The following is a 26,140-nucleotide window of genomic DNA, read 5'->3' as shown; positions in this document are numbered from 1 at the left end:
TATTACGCAGCCAGCTCTGGGCAGTGAACTTCCACTGGACAGAGAGGCCCTATAGCCTCAGAGGCCAACCCCAGAGCACTGCCACCCAGAGGCTACCCACAAACTGACTCTTTGCTAAACATAAAATAAGGCAGTCTGGGAAACAAATGCGGCTTGCTTTAAAATAAGGACTGTGGTTTACAACACAGAGGAACAGTGTATCGCAGGGAAACTCAACACTCTCCTGAATACCTGGCAGGTCTAAGGCGAGCCACACTGAAGAATAGAAGAACCGAAGGACCTTCACTACTGCAATATTTTTTTTTTCTTTTTTCACCTTGTAACTAAGAAACCAATTTTTTTTTCTTTTCTTCTTTTTTTTTTCTTCTTTTTTCCATCACCTGATTTTACCCTTTTAATTACTACCTTCTTATTTTTAACCAGTATTATTACTGCTACCATTTTACCATTTTTTTTTAAAGTGCCATTTTATTTTCTCTTTATTTTATTTTGGGATTAGTGTTCTCCATTCTATTTTCATCGTTATATTATTGGTTGTTCCTAGTTTGCATTCATCTCCAGGGAGCTGTTGCTGGAATTTGTTGGGCTGTTCTATAGGAGTATTCTCCTCATATAAAAAAGTCTCTTCCCCTCTTCCACTTCATTCTCTCTTTTCGCTCTTTTTTTTTTCTTTTCTTTTCTTTTCTCGCTTTTATTTTCCCCCCTCCCTTTTCCCAATTTCATTTTTGCACTCCTTTTTTTGGTCCCTACTTTTCTTTTCTTTTTTCTCTTTTCTCTTTTTCTCTTCCTTCTTCCTTATCCCCTAATTCTCTTAATTCAGGTGGTCACCTTTATTTGGGGTTATTAATATCGTGAATATATTTGTGTATAGTGCCTGGTTCGTGGTGCCTTGTTGTGTTGTATTTTGTGCCTTTAAATCAACGCAGCAGATCCAAGCAACAGTAACCTCCTGAGCACCACACCCTCTGCTGAGGAACAGCAGCTGTACGTGAAACCTTGCCCCACCAGCCAGAAGAGCCAACACAGCTGTGAACAGCACCCACCAGAGGAGCTGCTGCCAACTGAAGAGCAGCTGCTACCGCAACCGCCTGAAGAGCAACCACAGACCAAGGAGTCACTGCCACCAAGGGAGCAGCCACTGAACGACTCAACGTCTAGATATGTCAGTGAGATCAAACATGGGTAGACAAAGAAACCCCCAAAGGAAAGAGAAGGAGGACTCTCCAGAAAAGCAGCTAAGTAATACAGAGGCATGCAACATGACAGAAAAAGAATTCAGAATAAGGGTCCTAGAGTGCATAAACCGGATGGAGGAAAAAATCGACAACCTCTGCAAGAAGCAAGAAGAAACAGATGAAAAAATCGATAACATATGGAAGAAGCTAGAAGAAACAGACGAAAAAATCAACAACTTAAGTAAGACCCAAGAAGAAATGAAGAGTGATATAGCTGCAATGAAAAACTCCATTGAAAGTATCAACAGTAGACTGGGTGAAGCGGAGGACCGAATTAGTGAATTAGAAGACAAGGAAGCAAAACACACCCAAATTGTACTGCAATTGGAGAAAAAAATGAAAAGACAGGAGGAGAGCCTAAGGGAGCTTTGGGACAACATGAAACGAAACAACATACGAATAATAGGGGTACCAGAACAACAGAAGGATGAACAAGGATTACAAAACCTATTAGAAGAAATAATATCAGAAAACTTCCCTGAGGTGGGGAAGAAAAAAGTCACACAAGCCCAGAGAGTCCCAAACAAGGTGAACCCAAAAAGACCCACACCAAGACACATCATAATTACCATGGCAAATGTTCAGGACAAAGAGAGAATCTTACAGGCTGCAAGAGAGAGACGGAAAGTTACATACAAGGGATCTCCCATTAGATTGTCAAATGATTTCTCAACAGAAACACATCAGGCCAGAAAAGAATGGACGGAAATTTACAAAGTGATGCAAAGCAAAGGACTGAATCCAAGAATACTCTATCCAGCAAGGCTATCATTCAAACTTGAAGGGGAAATAAGAAGCTTCACAGACAAAAAAAGGCTAAGGGAGTTTATCACCACCAAGCCAGCAATGCAAGAAATGCTAAAGGGACTGGTGTAAAAAGAAGAACTAAAAAGCTCAGAAAGAAAACAGCCACACAAAAACAGAAATGGCTACAAACAAGTACCTTTCAATAATAACTTTAAACGTAAACGGACTAAATGCTCCAAACAAAAGACATCGAGTGGCTGAATGGATAAAAAAACATGACCCATACATCTGCTGTCTACAAGAAACCCACCTCATTAGAAGGGACTCACACAGACTGAAAGTGAAAGGATGGAAAAATATCTTTCAGGCAAATGGAAAGGAAAAGAAAGCTGGGGTAGCAATACTTATATTGGACAAAATAGACCTCAAAGTGAAGGCCATAACAAGAGATAAGGAAGGCCACTTCATAATACTAAAGGGATCAATACAACAAGAAGATATAACCCTGGTAAACATATATGCACCCAATGCAGGAGCACCCAAATTCATAAAAAAACTCCTGGAAGATATCAAAGGAGAGATCGACAACAATACAATCATAGTAGGGGACTTTAATACACCACTGACAGCACTGGATAAGTCCTATAGACAAACAATCAGCAAAGATACAGCAATCCTAAATGACTCACTAGATCAGATGGACTTAATAGACATCTTCAGAACACTTCACCCCAAAGCCAGGGAATATACGTTCTTCTCAAGTCCTCATGGGACATATTTAAAATTAGACCATATATTGGGTCACAAGCAAAGTATCCCCAAATTCAAGAAAATTGAAATCTTAAAAAGCGTCTTCACAGACCACGATGGCATAATATTAGAAATAAACTACAATAAAAACAACCCTAAATACTCAAACACCTGGAAGCTGAATAGCATGCTATTAAATATTGATTGGGTTACCAATGAAATCAAAGAAGAAATTCGAAACATCCTGGAAACTAATGACAATGAAAACACAACAATCCAAAACCTATGGGACACAATGAAAGCAGTCCTGAGAGGGAAGTTTATAGCTCTACAGGCCTATCTCAAAAAACAAGAAAAAATGGTAGTAAATCATCTAACTCTACAACTCAAAGAATTAGAAAGAGAGCAACAAGAAAACCCCAGAGTGAGCAGAAGGAAGGAGATAATAAAGATTAGAGCAGAAATAAATGACACAGAGACCAAAAAAACAATACAGAAAATCAATGAAACCAAGAGCTGGTTCTTTGAAAGGATAAACAAGATTGACAAACCTCTAGCCAGACTCACCAAGAAGCAAAGAGAGAGGACCCAAATAAACAAAATCAGAAACGATAGAGGCGAAATAACAACAGACCCCACAGAAATACAAATGATTGTTAAAAAATACTATGGACAGCTCTACTCCAACAAACTAGACAACCTGGAGGAAATGGACAAATTCCTAGAAAAATACAACATTCCAAAACTCAATCAGGAAGAATCTAAAAATCTCAACAGGCCAATAACTATGGAAGAAATTGAAGCAGTCATCAAAAAGCTTCCAGCAAACAAAAGCCCAGGACCAGACGGCTTCACAGGGGAGTTTTACCGAACATTCAAGGAAGAACTAAAACCTATCCTCCTCAGACTACTACAAAAAATTCAAGAGGAAGGAACACTTCCAAGCTCATTCTATGAAGCCAGCATCACCCTAATACCAAAACCAGGTAAAGACAACACAATGAAAGAGAATTACAGGCCAATATCCCTCATGAACATAGATGCCAAAATCCTCAACAAAATCTTAGCAAATCGGATCCAGCAGTACATCAGAAAGATCATACACCATGACCAAGTAGGATTTATCCCAGGGATGCAAGGATGGTACAATATCCGCAAATCAATAAACGTGATACATCACATAAACAAATTGAAAGAAAAAAACCACATGGTCATATCAATTGATGCAGAAAAAGCATTTGACAAAATTCAACACCCATTTTTGATAAAAGCTCTCAGCAAGGTGGGAGTAGAAGGATCATACCTCAACATAATAAAAGCCATATATGACAGGCCCACAGCCAACATCATACTCAATGGACAAAAACTAACACCATTTCCCCTGAGAACAGGAACAAGACAGGGATGCCCCCTCTCACCACTCCTGTTCAACATAGTACTGGAAGTGTTAGCCATTGCAATTCGGCAAGAAGAAGAAATAAAAGGCATCCAAATTGGAAAAGAGGAAGTAAAACTGTCCTTATTTGCAGACGACATGATATTATACATACAAAACCCTAGAGACTCCATCAAAAAGCTACTGAACTTAATACATGAATTTGGCAATGTAGCAGGATACAAAATTAACCCCAAGAAATCCGAGGCATTTCTATACACCAATAGTGAACTTTCAGAAAGAGAGATTATAAAAACAATCCCGTTTACCATCGCACCAAAAAAATTAAGCTACCTAGGAATAAACTTAACTAAAGAGGTAAAAGACCTCTACTCAGAAAACTACAGGACGTTGAAAAAAGATATAGAGGAAGACATAAACAGATGGAAGAACATACCGTGTTCATGGATTGGTAGAATCAACATCATTAAAATGTCCATACTACCCAAAGCAATCTATAAATTCAACGCACTTCCCATTAAAATACCAACGGCATACTTCAGAGATCTAGAACGATCTCTCCAAAAATTCATCTGGAATAAAAAAAGACCCCGAATAGCTGCAGCAATCCTGAAAAAGACCAAAGTAGGTGGGATCTCAATACCAGATATCAAGATGTATTACAAAGCCACTGTTCTCAAAACTGCCTGGTACTGGCACAAGAATAGGCATATAGATCAATGCAATAGAATAGAGAACCCAGAAATCGGCCCGAACCAATATGCTCAATTAATATTTGACAAAGGAGGCAAGAACATACAATGGAGCCAAGATAGTCTCTTCAATAAATGGTGTTGGGAAAATTGGACAGATATATGCAAGAAAATGAAACTAGACCACCAACTTACACCATACACAAAAATAAACTCAAAATGGATAAAGGACTTAAATGTACGACAGGAAACCATAAAAATTCTAGAAGAATCCAAAGGCAACAAAATCTCAGACATATGCCGAAGCAATTTCTTCACTGATACAGCTCCTAGGGCACTTGAAACGAAAGAGAAAATGAACAAATGGGACTACATCAAAATAAAAAGCTTCTGCACATCAAAAGAAACCATCAACAAAACAACGAGAAAACCCACTGTGTGGGAAAACATATTTGCCAATGTCATATCCGATAAGGGCCTAATCTCCAAAATTTATAGGGAACTCATACAACTTAACAAAAGGAAGATAAACAATCCAATCAAAAAATGGGCAAAGGACCTAAATAGACACCTTTCAAAAGAGGACATTCAGAAAGCCAAGAGACATATGAAAACATGCTCAAAGTCACTAATCATCCGAGAGATGCAAATCAAAACAACAATGAGGTACCATCTCACACCTGTCAGACTGGCTATCATCAACAAATCAACAAACGACAAGTGCTGGAGAGGATGTGGAGAAAAAGGAACACTTGTGCACTGCTGGTGGGAATGCAGACTGGTGCAGCCACTATGGAAGACAGTATGGAGTTTCCTTAAAAAACTGAAAATGGAACTCCCATTTGACCCTGTGATCCCACTTCTAGGAATATATCCCAAGAAACCAGAAACACCAATCAGAAAGGATATATGCACCCCTATGTTCATAGCAGCACAATTCACCATAGCTAAGATCTGGAAACAGCCTAAGTGCCCATCAGTAGATGAATGGATCAGAAAACTGTGGTACATCTACACGATGGAATACTATGCTGCTCTAAAAAGGAAGGAACTCTTACCATTTGCAACGTCATGGATGGAACTGGAGAGCATTATGCTAAGTGAAATAAGCCAGTCAATGAAGGAAAAATACCACATGATCTCACTCATTCATGGATAATAGAGACCATTATAAACTTTTGAACAATAATAGATACAGAGGCAGAGCTGCCTCAAACAGATTGTCAAACTGCAGCAGGAAGGCTGGGGAGGGTTGGGGGGCAGGAGGTAGGGGGGTAAGAGATCAAGTAAAGGACTTGTATGCATGCATATGAGCATAACCAGTGGACATGGGACATTGGGGGGTGGGGGAGGCTGGGGGACTGTCTAGGGCGGGGGGATAAAATGGACACATATGTAGTACCCTTTGTAATACTTTAAGCAATAAAAAAAATAAAAAAAAAATCCTAACAAAAAGGTCTTGCTAAATTTTCCCCAATTTACCTTATCCTTGTTAACCTATCATATTCCTCCCCAACTATGCCCACTCTTCATCAAACCTGGCGTTTCAGTTGCTAATGAAGGCTCATGTCATGTAAAACTTTCATTAAGTATGTATGCTTTACTCCTGTTAATCTTTGTCAGTTTGCTTTTCAGACCTAGCCAGGGACCCTGAGAGGGCTGAGGAAAACTCCTCCCTATAGCAGCAAGACTTTCTCATATTCTTATGGGTATCTCAGGCTGGATAATTATTCTATTGTCCTTATCCTTTAGGGTTTCTCTATATATAATGTCAGAAATCATCCCATTATGTAACAGTTCAAATTATAAAACTGCCAGTTCTCACTGGCTAAGGAAAATTGTTCTCTTAGGAGAGAAGCCTTATTGTGGGAAGAGGGAGGGAAAGAAAGAAGTACCTACACCATAGTATCTTTTATGTAGCAGCTTGTAATCATGCTACCAAGTAGAAATGATGCTGTTCTTGAAATGACCACAGAATTACAAGTCTACAAGGGACTGGAAATTTGTTTATCAACTGCACTTAAATCTTCTGCCATGAAGAGAAAAACTGTAGAAGTCTTGGGTAACCTTTTACAGAGCTGTAAGAATTCTTTCTATATCCTGAATATGGGTCCTGTTAGATATGTGCTTTATAAATATTGACTCCAAGGAGTGTGGCTTGTCTAATTTTTTGAAACCTATGCCTTTTTTCTTCTTAATTTATTAATGAGAGGGGGTGGGGGTGGGGGGATGAGAGAGAGAGAGGGTGAGAGAGAGGGGGAGGGGGGGAGAGAGAAAGATTTGTTGTTCCACTTATTTATACATTCATTGGTTGAATGTGCAACCTTGGTATATCGGGACAATGCTCTACCCAGCGGTTGCCAACTTTTCGGACCACCAGTGGTCCGCAGACCACCCGTTGGCGACCGCTGCTCTAACCAACTGATTACTGAGGGTAAACCTATGCCTTTTGATAAGCAGAAAATTTTAATTTTGACAAAGTCTAATTTACCATGTTTCCTTGTGTGGTTATTTCTTTCCTTATTCTGTGTAAGAAACCTTTGCTTACCCCCCAATTGAGAAGATATTCTCCTGTTTTCTTCTTAAATCTTTTTGCAGTTTAACTTTTACATTTAGGTCTAGGTTCGATCCTCAGTACTTTCTGTGTTTAGTGTGAGAAAAGGACTGATGTTCATATTTGTCTGTATGCATATCCACTTGTTACTGCATTCTTTTGTGGTTCAAAAATCTTTGTTCAAAAAACTGTCCTTTAGACATTGGACTACTTCAGCAAACACTGTTGAAAATCTAACTATGTGTGGAACATAAGTGACTTCATCTTAAACAAAGCTAATAATCCACCACCTTGACATCTGGGTGAACCTGGACCCCTTTCCCTGCTCTGAAATGCACACACAGAGTTCTGGGCTGTTCACAGGACTCCTGTCGCTATCTCCAGGAGAGGGGATCTCAGAACTCACTCCGGCACCAGAGCCTCCCACACCTGGTTCTTTTGATTATTCACATATTTTCACTGCTTAGGAGATACAAGTACTTCGTCTGGGGGGTGGAAGGTAGGAGGATCCATTAGTCTTGCTACCACCTGAGACTGCTATCTGTATAAAAATCCCCTATTACTGTCTTTAAACCGACAAGCTGGACTTGTCTGCTTGTTCTTTGGTCTCTTGGCACCTCTGGTGTTTGGGGACCGCTTTGCATATACAGCCCTATCAGAAAACAAACGATGTAAGTGTGGATGTACTGGGCTCTATTTTATTCTAATGCCATATTTCTTAGCCATGCTAGTTTTGTGCTGCATAATTACTATAGCTTTATCTGAGACCTTACTTTATACTAGTGAGGTAGCATAAATTCTCCAAGTCCACTCTTTACTTTTTTTTTAAATTAAATCTTTATTGTTCAGATTATTATAGTTGTTCCTCTTTTTTCCCCCCATAGCTCCCCTCACCCAGTTCCCACCCCACCCTCCGCCCTCACCCCCCCAACACTGTCCTCATCCATAGGTGTACGATTTTTTTTCAGTCTCTTCCCACACCCCCCACCCCTTTCCCCCCCGAGAATTGTCAGTCCACAACCTTTCTATGCCCATGATTCTATTATATTCACCAGTTTATTCTGTTCATCAGATTATTTATTCACTTGATTTTTAGATTCACTTGTTGATAGGTATGCATTTGTTGTTCATAATTTGTTTCTTTACTTTTTTCTTCTTCTTCCTTTTCTTAAAGAATACCTTTCAGCATTTCATATAATACTGGTTTGGTGGTGATGAACTCCTTTAGCTTTTTCTCATCTGTGGAGCTCTTTATCTGACCTTCAATTCTAAATGAAAGCCTTGCTGGGTAAAGTAATCTTGGTTGTAGGTTCTTGCTATTCATCACTTTGAATATTTCTTGCCACTCCCTTCTGGCCTGCATAGTTTCTATTAAGAAATCAGCTGACAGTCGTATTCGTATGGGTACTCCCTTGTAGGTAACTAACTGTTTTTCTCTTGCTGCTTTTAAGATTCTCTCTTTGTCTTTTGCTCTTGGCATTTTAATTATGATGTATCTTGGTGTGGTTCTCTTTGGATTCCTTTTGTTTGGGGTTCTCTGCACTTCCTGGACTTGTAAGTCAATTTCTTTCACCAGGTAGGGGAAGTTTTCTGTCATTATTTCTTCAAATGTTTTCAATATCTTGCTATCTCTCTTCTTCTGGCACCCCCATAATTCGGATGTTGGAACACTTGAAGTTGTCCCAGAGGCTCCTTACACTATCTTCATATTTTTGGATTCTTTTTTCTTTTTGTTTTTCCAGTTGGGTGTTTTTTGCTTCTTTGTATTTCAAAAATTTGACTTGATTCTTGTGATCCTCTAGTCTGCTGTTGGAACTCTGTATAATATTCTTTATTTCAGTCAGTGTATGCTTAATTTCTAGTTGGTCCTTGTTCATATCCTCGAGGGTCTCACTAGATTTATCAAGGTTCTCACTAAATTTATCGGCAGTTTCTAGAAAATTCTTGAAAAACCTTATAAATTTGGTTTTGAACTCTATATCCAGCAGTTTGCTTTCCTCCATTTCTGTCATTTGTGACCTGTTTCTTTGTCTCCGCATTTTTTATGCTTCCCTGTGTTGATAGAGTGGCTTTCTGTTCTAGGTGTCCTATAGGGTCCAGTGGCTCAGCCTCCCCAATTACCTGAGGTGGACACTCTTGGTGCACCCCTTTGTGGGCTGTGTGCACAGTCTTGTTGTAGTTAAGCCTTGATTGTTGTTGGTATCACTGGGAGGAATTGACCTCCAGTCCAATTGGCTGTGAGAATCAGCTGTGTCTGCGGTGGGAGAACTTTTGTGCTAGAGACACCCTTCTGGGGCAAGACTTGCTTCAGTGGGGCTTTGGTGCTCACTGAGTCTGCCCCTTAGTGTGTCCCTTATGGATCTGAAGAGTTGTAATCTGGATGGTCCCACTCTGACCACTGGGTACACTGGCTCTTGGATCTCTAAGGAGGTGCTAATTTAGCCTCTGCCTGAGGCTGCCCAGCAGGAGCTGTGGAGAGATCTGCAGATTCCTCTTGTTTGTTTGAGGTTTGGAGGTGCCCAGATGAGGCCCAGCTGTGAAGCAATGCAAGCTGCTGTGGGGCCTATGAAATTTTTATTTACCCTTAAGTGGAAAAGATATTCATCCATATTTTCCCTAGCAACCTTATTAGTTTAGTTTTCATTTTTAAGTCTATGATCTCTCTAAAATTTATGTTTGTATATGGTGTAAGGTAGGATTGTGTTTTTAAAATATGGATATACAGTTGCACCAGAGGTTAAAAGGGCGTTTTTTTTTTTCTCACTGAATTATGGGGTTGCTCCTACCAAACATCATTTACAATATAGCTGTGGGTCTCTTTCTGGACTCTATTAGATTCCATGATCTATTTGTCTATCTTTATAAGAATACCACACTTGATTAGTATTGCTTTGTAGTAAATCTTGAAGTCAGCTAACATAAGTCCTTTCTCCTTTCTTATTTTCAAAATTATTTTGGTTCTTACTCCTGTACATTTTCAAGTGAACTTTAAAATTATCTTATCAATGTCTATAAGACCCTGCTGGAGTTCTGAGTGGGGCTACATTAAACTTATAGCTCAATGGGGGGAAATGGTACTGAGTGTTCCAATTCATGAACATGCCCTATCTCTCTATTTATTTAGATCTTAATTTCTCTCAGCATTACAGTCAACCTCCCCTACCTATGTTTTCACTTCCTGAGGTTTGAGTTATTCATGATCAAACATAGTCAGAAAAATATTAAGTGGAAAATTCCAGAAATAAACAATTCATAAATTTTGGATTGTGTGTTGTTCTAAATACATGATGAAATTTCACACTGACCATAAAGCAACCATAAAGTTGCTTGTAATGTATGAATCGTCAGGTCATAGTAGCCTAATGCTATGCCATAATGCCTACTGTCAATCATCTCATCACATAGGCATTTTATCATCTCACATCATCACGAGGAGTATAATACAGTAATGCCCCTTTATCTGCAGGAAATATGTTCCAATGAGTGCCTGAAACAGTGTATAATACCAAACCCATTATATATATTTTTTCCTATAAATACATAACTTTCCAGTTGAAAAAGTATTTTATAGCTTCTCTTTGGCATATCTGGATTACTAGTATCACTACTCTTGTGGTTTGGGGCCATTGTTGAGTAATATAAGGATTACTTGAACACAATCTGATAACCAAAAGGCCTACAATGTGAGTAATTGGTTGGTACATATATAGCATAGATACAATGGACAAAATATAGACTACTGTATTTTATAGTTTTGCTTTTCAAAGTCTTATAATTTTTAAATTCAATTTATCCCTCAGTATTTTATGTTTGAATATGATTATAAACAGTACTACTGTGTTAATTTCATTTTCTAATCTTTCATTGACAGTGTACAGAAATTGGAGTTTTTAGATTAGCTTTGTATCCTGACACAGCTAATAATATTTATTATTTCCAGTAGTACATAGGCTTTCCCATGTACACACACATGTCATCTGCAAATTCAACTTAATGTATTCTTTTCCAATTTTTCTGTCTTCGTTTTCTTGCCTTATTACACTGGTCAGGACATAAAATTCAAGTAATGATAGTGGAAATTCTTGTCTTGTTCCTAATATTAGGGGAAACACTACTAGTCTTTCACCATTAAGTAAACACTTAGCTATAGACCTTCCTTGAATGACTTATCAAACTAAGGAAGCTGCTTTCTATGCTTTATTTGTTGAGAGATTTTATTATGAGTATTTGAATTTGTCAAATATCTTTTCTACATCTATGGAAAAATCATATTGTTTTCTTCCTAATTCTGTTAATGTGGTAAAATGAATTACTGATTTTGAAATCTTAAGCCAAATTTCATTTTTCTGGTACAAAACAGATGTGCAGTTTGATAATTAGTTGTTGCTCACCTCATAAAATGAGCTACAAAGTGTTCCCTCCTCCTCTGTTTTAGAATACAGTATATATAAGATTGTGTTTTTCCCCCCTTAAGTTTTGAAAGAATTCAACAGTAAAACTATAATACCCTCAAGTTTTCTTTGTGGGGAAGTGTTTGAAATAAATCTTTCTTCCATTCTACCGGTAATTTGGGTTCTTTCCCCCCCTCTTTCCACTACTCTTTTGTCTTAATCAATCTAGCTAGAAGTATTAATTTTACAGATCTTTTCAAACAATCACATTTTGGCTTTGTTAATTTTTCCTATAATGTGTATAATATTACATTGGTTTCTGCCTTTACTTGTATTATTTCATCCATTCTACTTATTTTGTGTTTCTTTTTCTAACTTCTTAGAGCAGAACCTCAGGTCATGCACTGTATAACTTCTTTAGGAATACACGCATTAAATGCTATAACTTTTCTTCTGAGCACTGCCTTAGCTGCACCAACAAATTTTGTTATATAACATTTTATTATAATTCAGTTAAAATTATCCTCGAAATTCTCCTGTGATTTCTTTTTAGAACCATAGGTTATTTGGACATGGGCTTTTAAATTTCCAGAATTTTGGTGTTATTCTAGATATCTTACTGATGTCTCATTTAATTATTTTGTGATTTCAAAACTTCAATATATTGACACTAGTTTTATAAACCAGCATATGGTTCAATTCTGCTGAATGTAACATATGCCTTTGAGAATAATTTATATTCTTCAGTTGTTGGGAATAGAGTTCAATATATTACAATTAGATCAAGGTAGTTGATACTTTGTTTAATTCTAAGTTTTTGTCTAGTTATTCTGGCAACTGTTGAGTTATTCAAATCTATAACTATAATTTGGAATTTATTTTCTTAATTCTATCAATTTTTGCTTCATTTATTTTGAAGCTCTGTTACTAGGTATATACACATTTATTATTGTTCTTCCTGATGTATTGACTCATCATTTTATTATTGTCTCATGTCTGCATATGAGATTGGCTATAGGTATTGGTAAATTTCCAGTTAATTGAGTTTTTAAAGTTAACTGTAATTTTCTCAAGGATATAATTACTATACAGTGTTTCTAGTTTGAACACTTTGAAAAAACATACAAACTACTTAAATACTTGAGGTCTCAATTACAAACTATTGTAATGATAAAATGATTTTTCACTTCATGATGGCAGTTTTTAAAGTACTATACCTATTATTAATAAAGATGTTGGCTTCTATTCTCTGTGCTGAATCAATTAAAAAAATTCAATTGCAGAATGATCTATCAGTACTTCCAGTAATACTGCCACACCAGTTTCCTTTTAATGGCTCATCAGTCATATGATTGCCATGAAGGTAATGTGAGGAGACTCATTTAGCAACATATTATTACATCATTTTAAGATGAAGTAAGGCCCATCAGGCATTATTAAATTAGCCTGAATTTTGTAGTATGTCAGCAGCATTTTATGTACATTAATAGCAGAGTTAATGTTCCTTGGGGGGATTTTGTTGAGGAAAAATGATTTCTAAGTGGTGTTAGATATAATTTTTTAGTCATTATTTATATTTCCTTGTATCATCATTGTATAGTTAAAATTGTTATGTAATTTGTGAAAAGGTAAGACAAAATGGCAACCAATTAGTTTTTTTTTCTCTGACCCATTATAATAAATACTGTTGGGAATACAGGTACTTCTTTGAATGGGTGTGATACACCGCTTTTAACTCTTGAATTTCCTGACTTTCCTACTTAGGCCTCAAATCAGCTGGTGCTGGCCACAATAATTTCTCCTATAAAATGCAGCACAGTCAGAGGTAGGTAACAATAATACATAACAAAGCCACCGTTTCTTTCACAGTAAGGAATTCCTTTGCTTGTTTTAAGAGTCCTCATCTTCAGTGAGGGTTATTTGTTCTAGCTGCAGTATAATCTTTCTTCCCCTGTGCTGAATTTTGGGCTTCCTCTTTGGGACTCATGCATTGCTTCTATGAATTCATAAACAAATCTTTCCCACACTTGAATATATTTACATCTTCTTATATTTAGAAATATTATTTTATATTTCATACATTCTAGTAACCTTATTTTTTCTTTTCCACACAGGCCTACCTAATCTCTCCAATATGTTATAAACAATTGTTAAACAGCAATCTTACAGTTTCTTCTTTTTTCATTCTCCTTATATGCTTATACTTAGTGTATACAGAGGAACTGGGTTTCTCAAAGCATAATCCCCAGCCCATGTCAATTAGATCACTTGGGGCACTTGTTAAAAATACAAATTCCCAGGCCCCTCCTGGACCAAACAAGTTAAAATGGAAGGACGGTATGGGGACAGACTAGGAATCTAAGGGATTCTTATGATAAAGTATAGTTACATCATAGTTAAGAACATCAAGCATGAGTTTAGGTTTACCACTTGCTAAATGTATGGCCTTAAGCAAATTACTTAATACCATTTTCTTATTGGCAAAATGGGTATTGTTAAAAGGATTAAATCTGTTCATGTTGTGGGTTTAGTTAGTGCTCAGTAGTAAATGGTAGTAATTGTTATTACAGTGCTATGCACATACATTTAAAATAAATGTGCTTTGTTGTTTTTAAAATCCTCACCTAAGGATATATTTGGCGGTGGGGGGGAGGTGGTGGTGGGCATTAGTGGTTGCCTCTGTAAGTGCCCTGACTGGGGATCAAACCGGAAACCTAGGTGTATAGGCTGACACTACACCAACTGAGCCACCTGGCCAAGGCTAAAATAAATGTTTGGTTTTTTTGATATGAGAATTAAATCTGGTATAAACACACATTAATCCTTGGCAAAAACTGTTAAGATTCATTTTGGCGAAATTGGTGAATTATATAAATAGAGCTTACCACTGTTTTTACCTAAACAGCAATACCTTTGCCAAGAGAGTATTCAAACTTGTTAATATAGGCATTAACTACAATTTATTAGATGCAGTTGTAGTTTTTAAAAGCTTGCAATAGCTTTTTTGTCAAGTTTAGCAGTAGTGTGAACATTACACAAGTGGCTCTCAAACTTTTTCGTCTATTAAAAATAATATTTAGGGCTCAAATAGCTTTTGTTTTGTGGGTTATATGAACTAAAAACTCTGAAAAATATTCATTTACTTTGTAAAATGTACATGGAAGCAAAAATGCTAATTCTATTTTTCAAATGAGGAAATCAATGCAGAGATGGAATTTAAGGTTAAATGGTATTTCTTATAACTATAGGTCCTAAGTTGTAGAGATCAGAAGTGAACCTAAGTCTTCTGACTCTGAATGGCACAATTATGGGATGTGTATGAAATAGAGTAGTATTGTTAGTATGACTTAAAATTGGCTCATATGCCCATGTATGAAATTAGGGTGGATCTGCATGCAGATAGCAGAAAACAAATTGAACATATCTTGCCTTTCCTTTCTAAACTTTTTGGCTTGATTCTGATGGGAATCTGTAGTGAACTGAGTTCAGGATTCTCAGTCTAAAGAAATGGGGGAAGAGCTGAGAAGATAACCATTATTTGAAATGAAACATTCTAGGGAATGTGCAAGAACTGAAAAAAAGTTTCCATATAAAGAGACTATAGAAAGTGAAAAATTATTTAAATGTAGGACTGAAATGAAAATAATTTCCAATGTTAGTAAGGTTAACATTACTGGGTTTTCAAGCTACCCAGAGCAACTGTATGTTCTTCATGTAATGCATTAGCAACTTTCTTTTTATGAGGAAATATGTAAAAATCATTTTCAGAAACGATAAGCATTTTGGAAAGAAGTAGGAAGATAATGGCTATGCTGCTTCCAGTTAAAATGAATATTAGTTTTTAAAATCTGTGATACTAGAGAAAGACTGTCTGGTGAATTGGGGAAGGGAAACCATTCTAAGCAGGGGGAGCACAAGAAAATATGTGTAATTGCCAAAAACCCAACACAGTCACAAATTAAAGGCACAAATAATGGTGAAATAAATTTAATACATTTATTTCTACATCTTCCATTAGAGCCTTTATTTATGTATTAAAATTATCTCACAGCCTTTGTAATAATTACACTTACTTGACAGCCTGGTAATCCAGTGTCTCTGCTGTACAGGGAAAATGAGCCTCTCTCTGATGTTTTTCCTGTAAAACAAAGAAAATAACTTTATATAAAACCCTCATTTGTTGACAGAATTCAACTTCTAGACCATTCATGATAATAATATTGTGGTCTGGAAGTACAAAGAATTAGAAACAAGAAGATAAAGATCCAATAAGTAAAATTGTAAGCACTTACTATCATTCCAGTTAGTTTAACAGTCAAATTCTGACTTTCTACATGTAATAGCATGTATTTTATTAAATGCTTTCTTTTCATTGTAAAACATTAAGAAATATTCAAAAGAATGGACATCTATGTAGTCAACAGTATTATACATGTACCCACTTGTGAGAATTATGTTTTCCCTTATTTGCTTCAGATTGAACATTTCTCCCTCTCTTCTTCTCTCTTTCAGAAATTAAAATAGTATTAAGACGGCTCAAATCTCATCCTAGGTTCCAAGGTAACCATTATCATAAAGTTGGTGTATATGATTCCCATGTATATTTTAAACTTTTAAATATATATTCACTCAAACAATATACATTACTGTTTGTGTTTAATACATTTAAACAGATGAGATCACATGGTATCTAGCCTTTGAAATGTGCGTTTTTGTGCAATATTATATTTTTGAGATATATGTTAGCAGACACCAAATTCATTCATTGTTGCTGTTATAAAATGTCCCTCTATACAAATAAAGTCAGAGTTGGTATATTCTCCTACTGAAAAATAGATTATTCCTACCTTTGTGTTATCATTAAGAGTGCTGAAACAAATACCCTTGCACAAGTGTTATACACACACGAGAGTTTCTCCAGAATAGACACAAAGAAATGGAGCTGCTGTATTAAAAGATGTATACTTTCAACTTTCCCTTACTATTCTCTGAAGTAATCATGCCAATTTATATTCTTCCCAGAAATGTTAAGAATTCCTGTTAGGACTATATCTCCCTTTCAAAAGTCAAATGGCCAAGTGTCAGGAATGGTATGGGCCAGCTCTAGAGGTAGATCAGATGACCCACAGTACTGACGATTAACAGCAGTGTTCTGACTCATTTGCTTTTTAAAATAATGTAATTTAGGTATGTTCAGGAAAGTGAATCATATATAGAATATCATATAGTTAACTAAACAGTCCTTGGCAAACAGACATGTTGCTTAGTAAGATTTCTGCAGGGATCACAGTTTAGTGTTAATAACAAAGAGGACACAAACAATGACATGGCAGAGTAACTCTTGTTCTCCATCCCAAGGCAAAAGTAACAACCTAATTCAATCTGACAAGTTACCCAAAATATTTAAAGTTATTGAGGTTGCATGAACTTCACCATAATTGTATACTATACTAGTTATTAGCCTATGATTGTACAAAAATGCACAGTTTATTAATTTTAAAAAATTCCACACATACATGGATTGTCAAAATTGTCTACTGATATAGTACATAATAAAAAAAGACTTGGAGACATATGGACTATCATAAAACAAAAATGCAATACATGCCATAGTGGCCAACTCATGTAGAAAGCTTACAACTCTAAATTTGACACCTACTGCACTTTAGACATGTCCAACAATTATTGTATCAACAAAGGTATTAGTTATTAGAAAATACATTAATAATTAAATGTACAATTCTGAGCCCATTGGATTACAGCACATGTCTTAAGAAGCACTATTACCGATGAAGCACATGTTCAGATAAACTAATGACAATACAAAATTGCAGATTTATGACAACAGTTAATTAATGTGATCTATTTGCCTCACATTCTCACCATAAATAAGTTTTACATGAAGATTTTTTTTTTAAAATATATTTTATTGATTTTTTACAGAGAGGAAGGGAGAGGGATAGAGAGTTAGAAACTTCGATGAGAGAGAAACATCCATCAGCTGCCTCCTGCACACTCCCCACTGGGGATGTGCCTGCAGCCAAGGTACATGCCCTTGACCGGAATCGAACCTGGGACCCTTCAGTCCGAAGGCCGATGCTCTATCCACTGAGCCAAACCGGCTAGGGCTACATGAAGATTTTTACTTTGAAAAATATACATATGAAATAAAAAGAAAACTATTATAATTGTTTAAGGATATATCCTTTATAACTAAGACTTCTTATAAGGGTCAAGGGGTTTTGAACACTACTCTTTTACTCTTGGAATCTGACCTCACAAAACTATTAAAAGGACTGTTTGCAATTCTGACACATATCCCTCCCCATGCCTCATCAAAATGGATCAGGAACCCTGCTGGACCAAGAAGATGGCAGAAACTGAAGGGAAAATGCCAACTCAGAAAGACTGACAGAGAGATTACTGGGAAAAAATAAAGAATAACTACATTTACGGTTTTGGGGTATTACCTTGTTAATCAAATAAATAAGTTTATGAAGTATTAAAAATAATAAGCAAATCCTTAAGAAAATGCTGCCTTGGAGTACCTCATAAAAATAAATGGTACAGAGAACCAAGATAGCGACATAGGTAAACACCTATACTTGTTGCCTCTCAGAACCACATCAAAATTACAACTAAAAGGCAGAACAACTACCACCCAGAACCACAGGAAAGCTGGCTGAGTGCAAGTTCCACAACTAGAGAGGTGAAGAAAGCACGTTGAGACTGGTAGGAGGTGAAGAGGCACGGAAAGTGCTGGCACCTGGATGTGCTGCTCTTTTAACAGGGAGGGAGATACAAGCTCCCACTTGCTCTGAACTCCAGTTCTGGGCAAGACTCTGGGGGACCCAGACACATATGGGGAGAAACTGGACAGGAACGCAAGGGCAGCTTTCTCTCAGAGGTGCTTGCAGTGCAATGATCACTGTTCCTGCATGAGGGCGTGGGACTCAGAGACCTGGGGACATTCTGGTGCAGGGCTGACTGGCAGGCATTGCTGTTTACTCCGCCTTGCTGATTCCCAGAGACCCTGTCCCACCCAATTTACAACCCCACCCAAGCTGTGCGCATCAGCTTTTGCATATGAATGGCCTGTCCTTTCTCCGCCTAAAACCTGTCAAACTGCCGCTGGGTCAGAGAGCCCCAGAGCTTCCAAAAGAAGGCCCAAGGCTGCAGCAGCCAGCCTTGCTTCACAGCTGGGCCTCGTCTGGGCACTTCCAAACCCCACACAAAGAGGAAGAATCTGCAGATCTCTCTGTAGCTCCTGCTGGGCGGCCCCAGACAGTGGCTGACCTTGCACATCCTTGGAGATCCAAGAGCCAGTGTACCCAGTGGTTAGAGTGGGACCATCCAGATTACAACTCTTCAGATCCATAAGGGACACACTAAGGGGCAGACTCAGTGAGCACCAAAGCCCCACTGAAGCAAGTCCTGCCCCATAAGGGTGTCTCCTGTGCAACAGATCTTCCAGTATAGACACAGTGGTCATGACAGCCAACTGGCCTGGAGGTCAATTCCTCCCAGTGACACCAACAGCAATCAAGGGTTAACTACAACAAGACTGTGCACACAGCCCACAGAGGGGTACACCAAGAGCGTCCACCTCAGGTGACTGGGGAGGCTGAGCCACTGGACCCTATAGGACACCTACCACACAAGGCCACTCTATCAACTCAAGGAGACTTAGCAGCTACCCAGTACATAGAAACAAACACAGGGAAGCAGCCAAAATGAGGAGACAAAGAAACAAGTCGTAAATGAAAGAAATGGAGGAAAGCAAAATACTGGATATAGAGTTCAAAACCATGGTTATAAGGTTACTCAAGAATCTTCTAGAAACCTCCAAGAAATTTAGTGAGACCCTCAAGCATATGAAAAAGGACCAATCAGAAATTAAGCATACACTGACTGAAATAAAAAATAATATGCAGAGATTCAACAGAAGACTAGAGCAGCTGTTCTCAACCTGTGGGTTGCGACCCCTTTGGTGGTCAAACGAGCCTTTCACAGGATCGCCTAAGACCATCCTGCATATCAGATATTTACATTACGATTCATAACAGTAGCAACATTACAGTTATAAAGTAGCAACAAAGATAATTTTATGGTTGGGTCACAACATGAGGGAACTGTATTTAAAGGGCAAGAAGGTTGAGAATCACTGGACTAGAGGATCCCAAGAATCAGGTCAAAGATTTGAAATACGAAGAAGCAAAAAAAAAACCCAACCGGAAAAACAAAAAGAAAAAAGAATCCAAAAATATGAAGATAGTGTAAGGAGCCTCTGGGACAACTTCAAGCGTTCCAACATCCGAATTATGGGGGTGCCAGAAGAAGAGAGATAGCAAGATATTGAAAACCTAGTTGAAGAAATAATGACAGAAAACTTCCCCTACCTGGTGAAAGAAATAGACTTACAAGTCCAGGAAGTGCAGAGAACCCCAAACAAGAGGAATCCAAAGAGGACCACACCAAGACACATCATAATTAAAATGCCAAGAGCAAAAGACAAAGAGAGAATCTTAAAAGCAGCAAGAGAAAAAAAGTCAGTTACCTACAAGGGAGTACCCATACGACTGTCAGCTGATTTCTCAACAGAAACTTTGCAGGCCAGAAGGGAGGGGCAAGAAATATACAAAGTGATGAATAGCAAGAACCAACAACCAAGATTAGTCTACCCAGCAAAGCTATCATTTAGAACTGAAGGTCAGATAAAGAGCTTCACAGACAAGAAAAAGCTGAAGGAGTTCATCACCACTAAACCAGTATTATATGAAATGCTGAAGGGTATTCTTTAAGAAGAGGAAGAAGAAGAAGAAAAAGGGAAAGATAAAAAATTATGAACTACAAAGTGACAATAAATACACGTCTATCAACAAGTGAACCTAAAAATCAAATGAATAAAAAACCTGATGAACAGAACAGATGGGTGAGTAGAATCAGGGTCATGGAAAGGGAGCAGACTGACAATTCTTGGGGGTAAGGGGCTGTGGGGGATGCGGGAAGAGATTGGACAAAGAGCTTACAACTATGGATGAGGTCAGTGGCGGGGGGTGGGGGGGTGGGGGAGGCCTGGAGTGGAGTGGGAACCAGGTGGAGGGGAGCTATGGGGGGAAAAAGGAACATTTGTAATAATCTGAACAACAAAGATTTTTTTTAAAAAAATCAATGGTACAGTATATCAATCCCTGTCCTTTAAGAACCTGGGTCATAATTTAAGATTTTAAATGACTAGAAAGTTTTATAATTTTTGCCTCTTTGCTTTTATGACCCACTATAAGAAGAACTGAGTTGATGCCAAATCTTGATCAGAAATATTACCCCCCAACTATTCTTATTGTTTCTTTGAGAAAATAAGCTTCACTTTATAAGATTATCTCCATACAAATTTGGCAGCTATCATTAACAGTTTCTTCTCTTCAATTAAAAAAATCATGTCTCATATCTTTGGCAGAACAGAATTGGAAGACGACATTAACATTTAAAAAATACAGCACTATAAAGAAAAACAACAACAACAACAACAAACTGGCTCTATCAATGGCTTGTCAATCACCACAATGTTCTAACAACTAATTTTTGGTTGAAAAACACACTAGGCCCTTTCTACATGGCAAATTCCTTTTCCTGAAATATTATTTCAAACAACCACTTAAGACTTAAAGTTAAGTAACAACTTAAGGACTGTTATATTTTCACTCAAATATACTAGTAAAAAAGTATTTTCTATAGACCTCAATCTACTGGGTGAATAAACCTACCCTATAATACTCTCCTGATAGTATGTGCTCTTTTGCTACTGATTCAAAATAATGTTTTTATGAGAAAATTGCCAAACAGATATTTTGGAAGATATAGCTGGCTCAGTATTTATTTCTGCAGCAGTACAGTGATTACCTGAAAATTTCCTGCAAACTAAAATATATTACTTTCAATGAATTATATACTATTTAAGAAATTATTGTTGACCATGAGTAATAGCACAATTAGAATAGTTTCCCTTTTTATCTGAAAGCTAATATTACTTCAATGTTCATTTTTGTAAGGCATACTGTTTTGCATTCATTAATTCAAATTCACAATCTATTAAATAAAAAAACTCCATGTGCTACATTTTAAATGGACAGCATTAAACTGGTTTTTCTTATACAACAAAGGCTTAACCTAAAAAAAGAATTCCTGGATGTTTCAAAAAGTTACCTAGGCCAATTTTACTATATTTCAAAATGATATATTTCAATATACAAATCATGAGAGTTTTTCCATATTTAGTTTTCAGAGAAACAATATGAAACCCTTACACAGGGTTTCAAATCTAAATATTTGTATACAAATCTAAATTTCATCACAGTTCTATGAACAGTCTTCTCCTCCTTTGCCTTGGCTATCTTTGAAACTCATTTTTTACCCTAAGCTCTTTGCTCACAGAGAAGCTTTTCCTCCTTTTTTTTTTTTTTTTTTTTTTTTTTGTGAGTGAATACTACCAAAGGTTTACTACAATTTGAATTATACTAATCACTTGGAGAAACATAAAATACCATCCTACAAAGTGGGCAAACCTGTAATGCCATTGGATATATCAGAGCAGAGACCTAGGAATTCTGATTACTGGATTCATCTCTTGGCTCTTGACTCTCTCTCACTGAGTGAACTGGGCAAGTTAAAAGTCCCTTAACATTAGTGGTCCCACTCACTCTTAGAAAAATCAACTCAGTAACATGCACCCCACACACGCCTTCAGTTTAATTAATGCTTATAATATACTTGGAAGTTCTCGTAGGAAAGAACCTAGGCCAATACTAACTATTAGAATTACAGACTTCATTTTTTGATAGCAATCTGCTCAAACTTACAGAAAAAAATCTACAAAGGATTTCAAACCAACAGATTATTTTTTAAAGGAAAGAAGAGAGAAAGGGTTTTTAACATAAATGCCTGTCTATTTTCTTTGCAACAATTTGTTTAAGTATTATTGGCTAACGCTTGTGCCAAGCACACTGCTGGCTACATTGCAGATATTTAAATATCTAGTGCCAACAAGCACAGCTGCTGGACTCTCTATGCCCTTCTCTTGTTCACTCCCTGCCAAATTACTCACACAGCTATGAAAGATGAGGCTGAAGCAAAGGAAAATGCCAAGTGCAAGTGAGATTAGTAATAAACCAGAGGATCACTATAGAGGTCAGTGATTAACAAGTTCCCAGTTATAATCACTTTTCTAACACAGCCTTTATCTCATCAGTTATTCCATCTTAACTCTACACCAACTTCCTGTGACAGGCATCAGAACTGCAAGCAGCTAGGTAATTTCCAATAATTCTGCAAAATTGCTAAAGCACCAATAAAGTACCTTATTATCCTTGACAAGAGCACATAGCCAGACCTGGGCAATCTGAATAGGCTTTAGAAATGACTTCTTGAGACTAAAACATAAGACAAAGGAGACCAGGATGCAAACATGCACCTATCCAGCTACTTTTCACCATGCTCTCTATCCCTCCTCCTAAAATCAGATTCATATTAAATATGAACAGAGGAGGATGAGAAGGTTTATACAAACAGTTTGCCTTTCAACCATCAGAATGGCCAGAGAGAACAATTAAAATGCAAACTTCAATATGACAGGTTGAGGTGGGTAGGATGTTAGAAATTTAATAGACAGAGTAAGATACATTTTTATCAAATTTAGTCATTTATCAAAACTTTCTGGACCACTTTATGGTCCAATTGTGCCACATAAAGAATATATAACAAGGTATTCATTATAGGTAGCTCAAAATCTAAACTCTACTTCCCTGAGACAGTTTAGTTTATAATTGCACTTTCTAAACTGTCCCTGAAATCATATATTCATCTATGTTGCATTGTTGCTTTTCCTTAGGTTCAGAATTTAAGTGTGTTTTCTCCAACCACATTGTTTAGAACTCAGAAACAAAGACATGTCATTTTTATAGCAATCCAACAGATTATAGAACTAGGAATCATCTCTTCATCTTGGCTGTATTTCAGAACATGGTGAATGCATACTCTATAAAAATAATCAAGTAACCTTTACATAACAATGTTTTTTATTCCATTCTTAAATAAAAAATAATTTTAAATAATTCCATTGATGCTTTACAACCTTCTAGGGATTAAATAAATTGAGCCAATCCTTCAATACTTTAATCTTGACCACTCCCCTACCTATCCCCCACAAAATCAGGTAAAAATCATCAAACAATTTGGCTGGGAGAAGAGAGGAAAATATATTATCAAATTATCTTTGCAATCATACACTTAAATAATCTACTCCTTCTGAGATATTGATTGTTTCGACCAAATTCTTGTATGAATGCTTCTCTGAAAAATTTCTTGCTTTATACAGTAATAAATAGAACATAAAAGTTCATTATTGTTAGTTCCCATCATTTTTTCACATCTTTCTGTAGTTTGGCTGTTTAATTTAAACCACAACCTTACCAGGCAAGGTCAGTATCTGAATCTGTTTTTTATATGGCACCCAGGGACCAGAAGGCAGATGCCACTTGTTCAGAGAACACTGATCTGGAATTCTAGACTTGTTTTGTTTGTGTGCCAGGAACGGATTCTACTCCAACGCTCTATCTATGGCACACAGCCATGTGGAAGCAGAGAGACAGTTTAACAGAACTGTGCTCTAAAATAGCGGATAATAAATGATTGTTAATTAGCTAGTTTCCCTTGACAATAAGAACTGGAGCAGAAAGAAAGGAACTAGTCAATGGAACTGCTACCATTCACCAACTTTCTGGTCAGAAACAGTGACTGGAATGAAACAAGCAGGGAAAGAGTCAGGAGGATCTATTCCTGTCTCTGCTGTGAACTAGGTGTGTGACATAAACACTAAACTTCCCCAGGCCTCAGTTTCTTCTTGGAGAATGGGTTATGGTGGGACAAGATTGAATTAGATGATATCTATCTGTTTTAATATCCCATGAAATTGATACCTCATTTATTTTGCTATTCATCAGACACCCCCTTCTAACAGAATGCAAATTTGGGCACTTCCAGTAGTAAAAGAAAAAGACAGCTGTATCTTTCTACATTATATAGGTGGAGGGTGTTGCATTCCAGTGAGAAATTTTATTAACATTTAGAGTTTTTCTTAATGTGAGTCGAATGAAATCCTGGTAATTCTTAATACATTTACTTCAATTTGCTATATTCACCACCCCATATTCATAGTTAAATATTTCATAGTATATTAGAGAAATGTATGATGAGCTGCTTACATACTTCATTTTTTTTTAACTGCACATTGTCATTATTCCAAAAGTCCCTACATTTTTAGCCAGAGAAAATATACAAATGTAGAGCAATTGAAAAGAAACTATTCTATTTTATTGAAAAGATGAAGAAAGATCAAAAGAGAGTCTTAAGTCTCCTTTGTGGTCTACCAAGATTTAAATAAGATTCTTGCTACATAATAGGTACTCTGAGGGTAAAATACAAGACACTTAGTCTTCATTGCATGGCTTCCAGTACTGGAATTTACTGCCATCTTTTCTACCTTTGCAGTTTGAAAACAGGTAAAGGCTAGCCTCAAGTTTTCCCTGGGTTATAATCCATAGTTCATTTGTGAGTCAGGTATAACTCAAAATGAGTTTTTAAAACACCAATTCATTATATAAAACTATATAAGTCAATTTAAGTCACAGTATGTCTGTTTAAAATATTTGCTTAAGGAAAAAACAAAGGAAGAAAGTAAAGAAGGAAAATAGATATAGTAACAAAATTAGGGAGGAGGCATGGGGAAGTAGTTTGAACAGAGGTCCTGGATGTAGACTGACTAGGTTTAAATTCCCACTCTGCTTTAACTAACATTACCTATCTTCTCTGTCCCTTAATAGTTGCAACTGTCACATGAGATAACAGTTTCATCTCACTGGATTTTACACTGTGTAAAATGTACTGACATATAAAGTACTTAGAACAGTGAAAAACACAAGATAAGGGCTAATTATATTATTCATTATTTTTAAAATGAAATATATTGACTGTAAAATCCATAGATGTGTATTTTTAATATCAGTGCCAAGGAAAAAGTCTTAAATAGAAGGGGGGGATAGATTTCATACATATAAGGAGGAGGCAGATTTCAGGTAAATAATTTAAAGGGAACTCCTGAGTATTTTCAAAGTTTTAAAAATTCTTTATGCGTGTCATTTCATTAAAAGCTAATGGCTTCACTCTTCTCTTAGCATTAATGAATGGGTATATTTCTAGTACTAATTGTATAGTTAATACTATTGTATAGTTAATCACAATTAAGTTTCTATTCACAGCTGAAATAAAGAGAAAGAAAGATTTACCAAAGAATGCATGTAAGATCTGGAAAAGTTGGTAAGGGA

General features: G+C 36.8%; 1 protein-coding gene across 16 annotated transcripts in view; it reads right to left on the bottom strand.

The window, feature by feature from the left end:
• Nucleotides 1–26,140, bottom strand: part of TCF12 (transcription factor 12) — a 349,545-nt gene that overhangs the window by 106,768 nt on the left and 216,637 nt on the right. For all 16 annotated transcript variants that reach the window (XM_036302507.1, XM_036302496.1, XM_036302615.1 and 13 more), the window contains one exon: nt 15,839–15,903. In XM_036302507.1, coding sequence (XP_036158400.1) covers nt 15,839–15,903 — 65 coding nt within the window. The remainder of the gene's footprint in view (nt 1–15,838; nt 15,904–26,140) is intronic.

Source organism: Myotis myotis, unplaced genomic scaffold (assembly GCF_014108235.1).
Source record: "Myotis myotis isolate mMyoMyo1 unplaced genomic scaffold, mMyoMyo1.p scaffold_m19_p_1, whole genome shotgun sequence".
Classification (NCBI taxonomy): Eukaryota; Metazoa; Chordata; class Mammalia; order Chiroptera; family Vespertilionidae; genus Myotis; species Myotis myotis.
The sequence above is the reverse complement of the archived record's forward strand: the minus strand, read 5'-3'. Positions and strand labels throughout refer to the sequence as shown.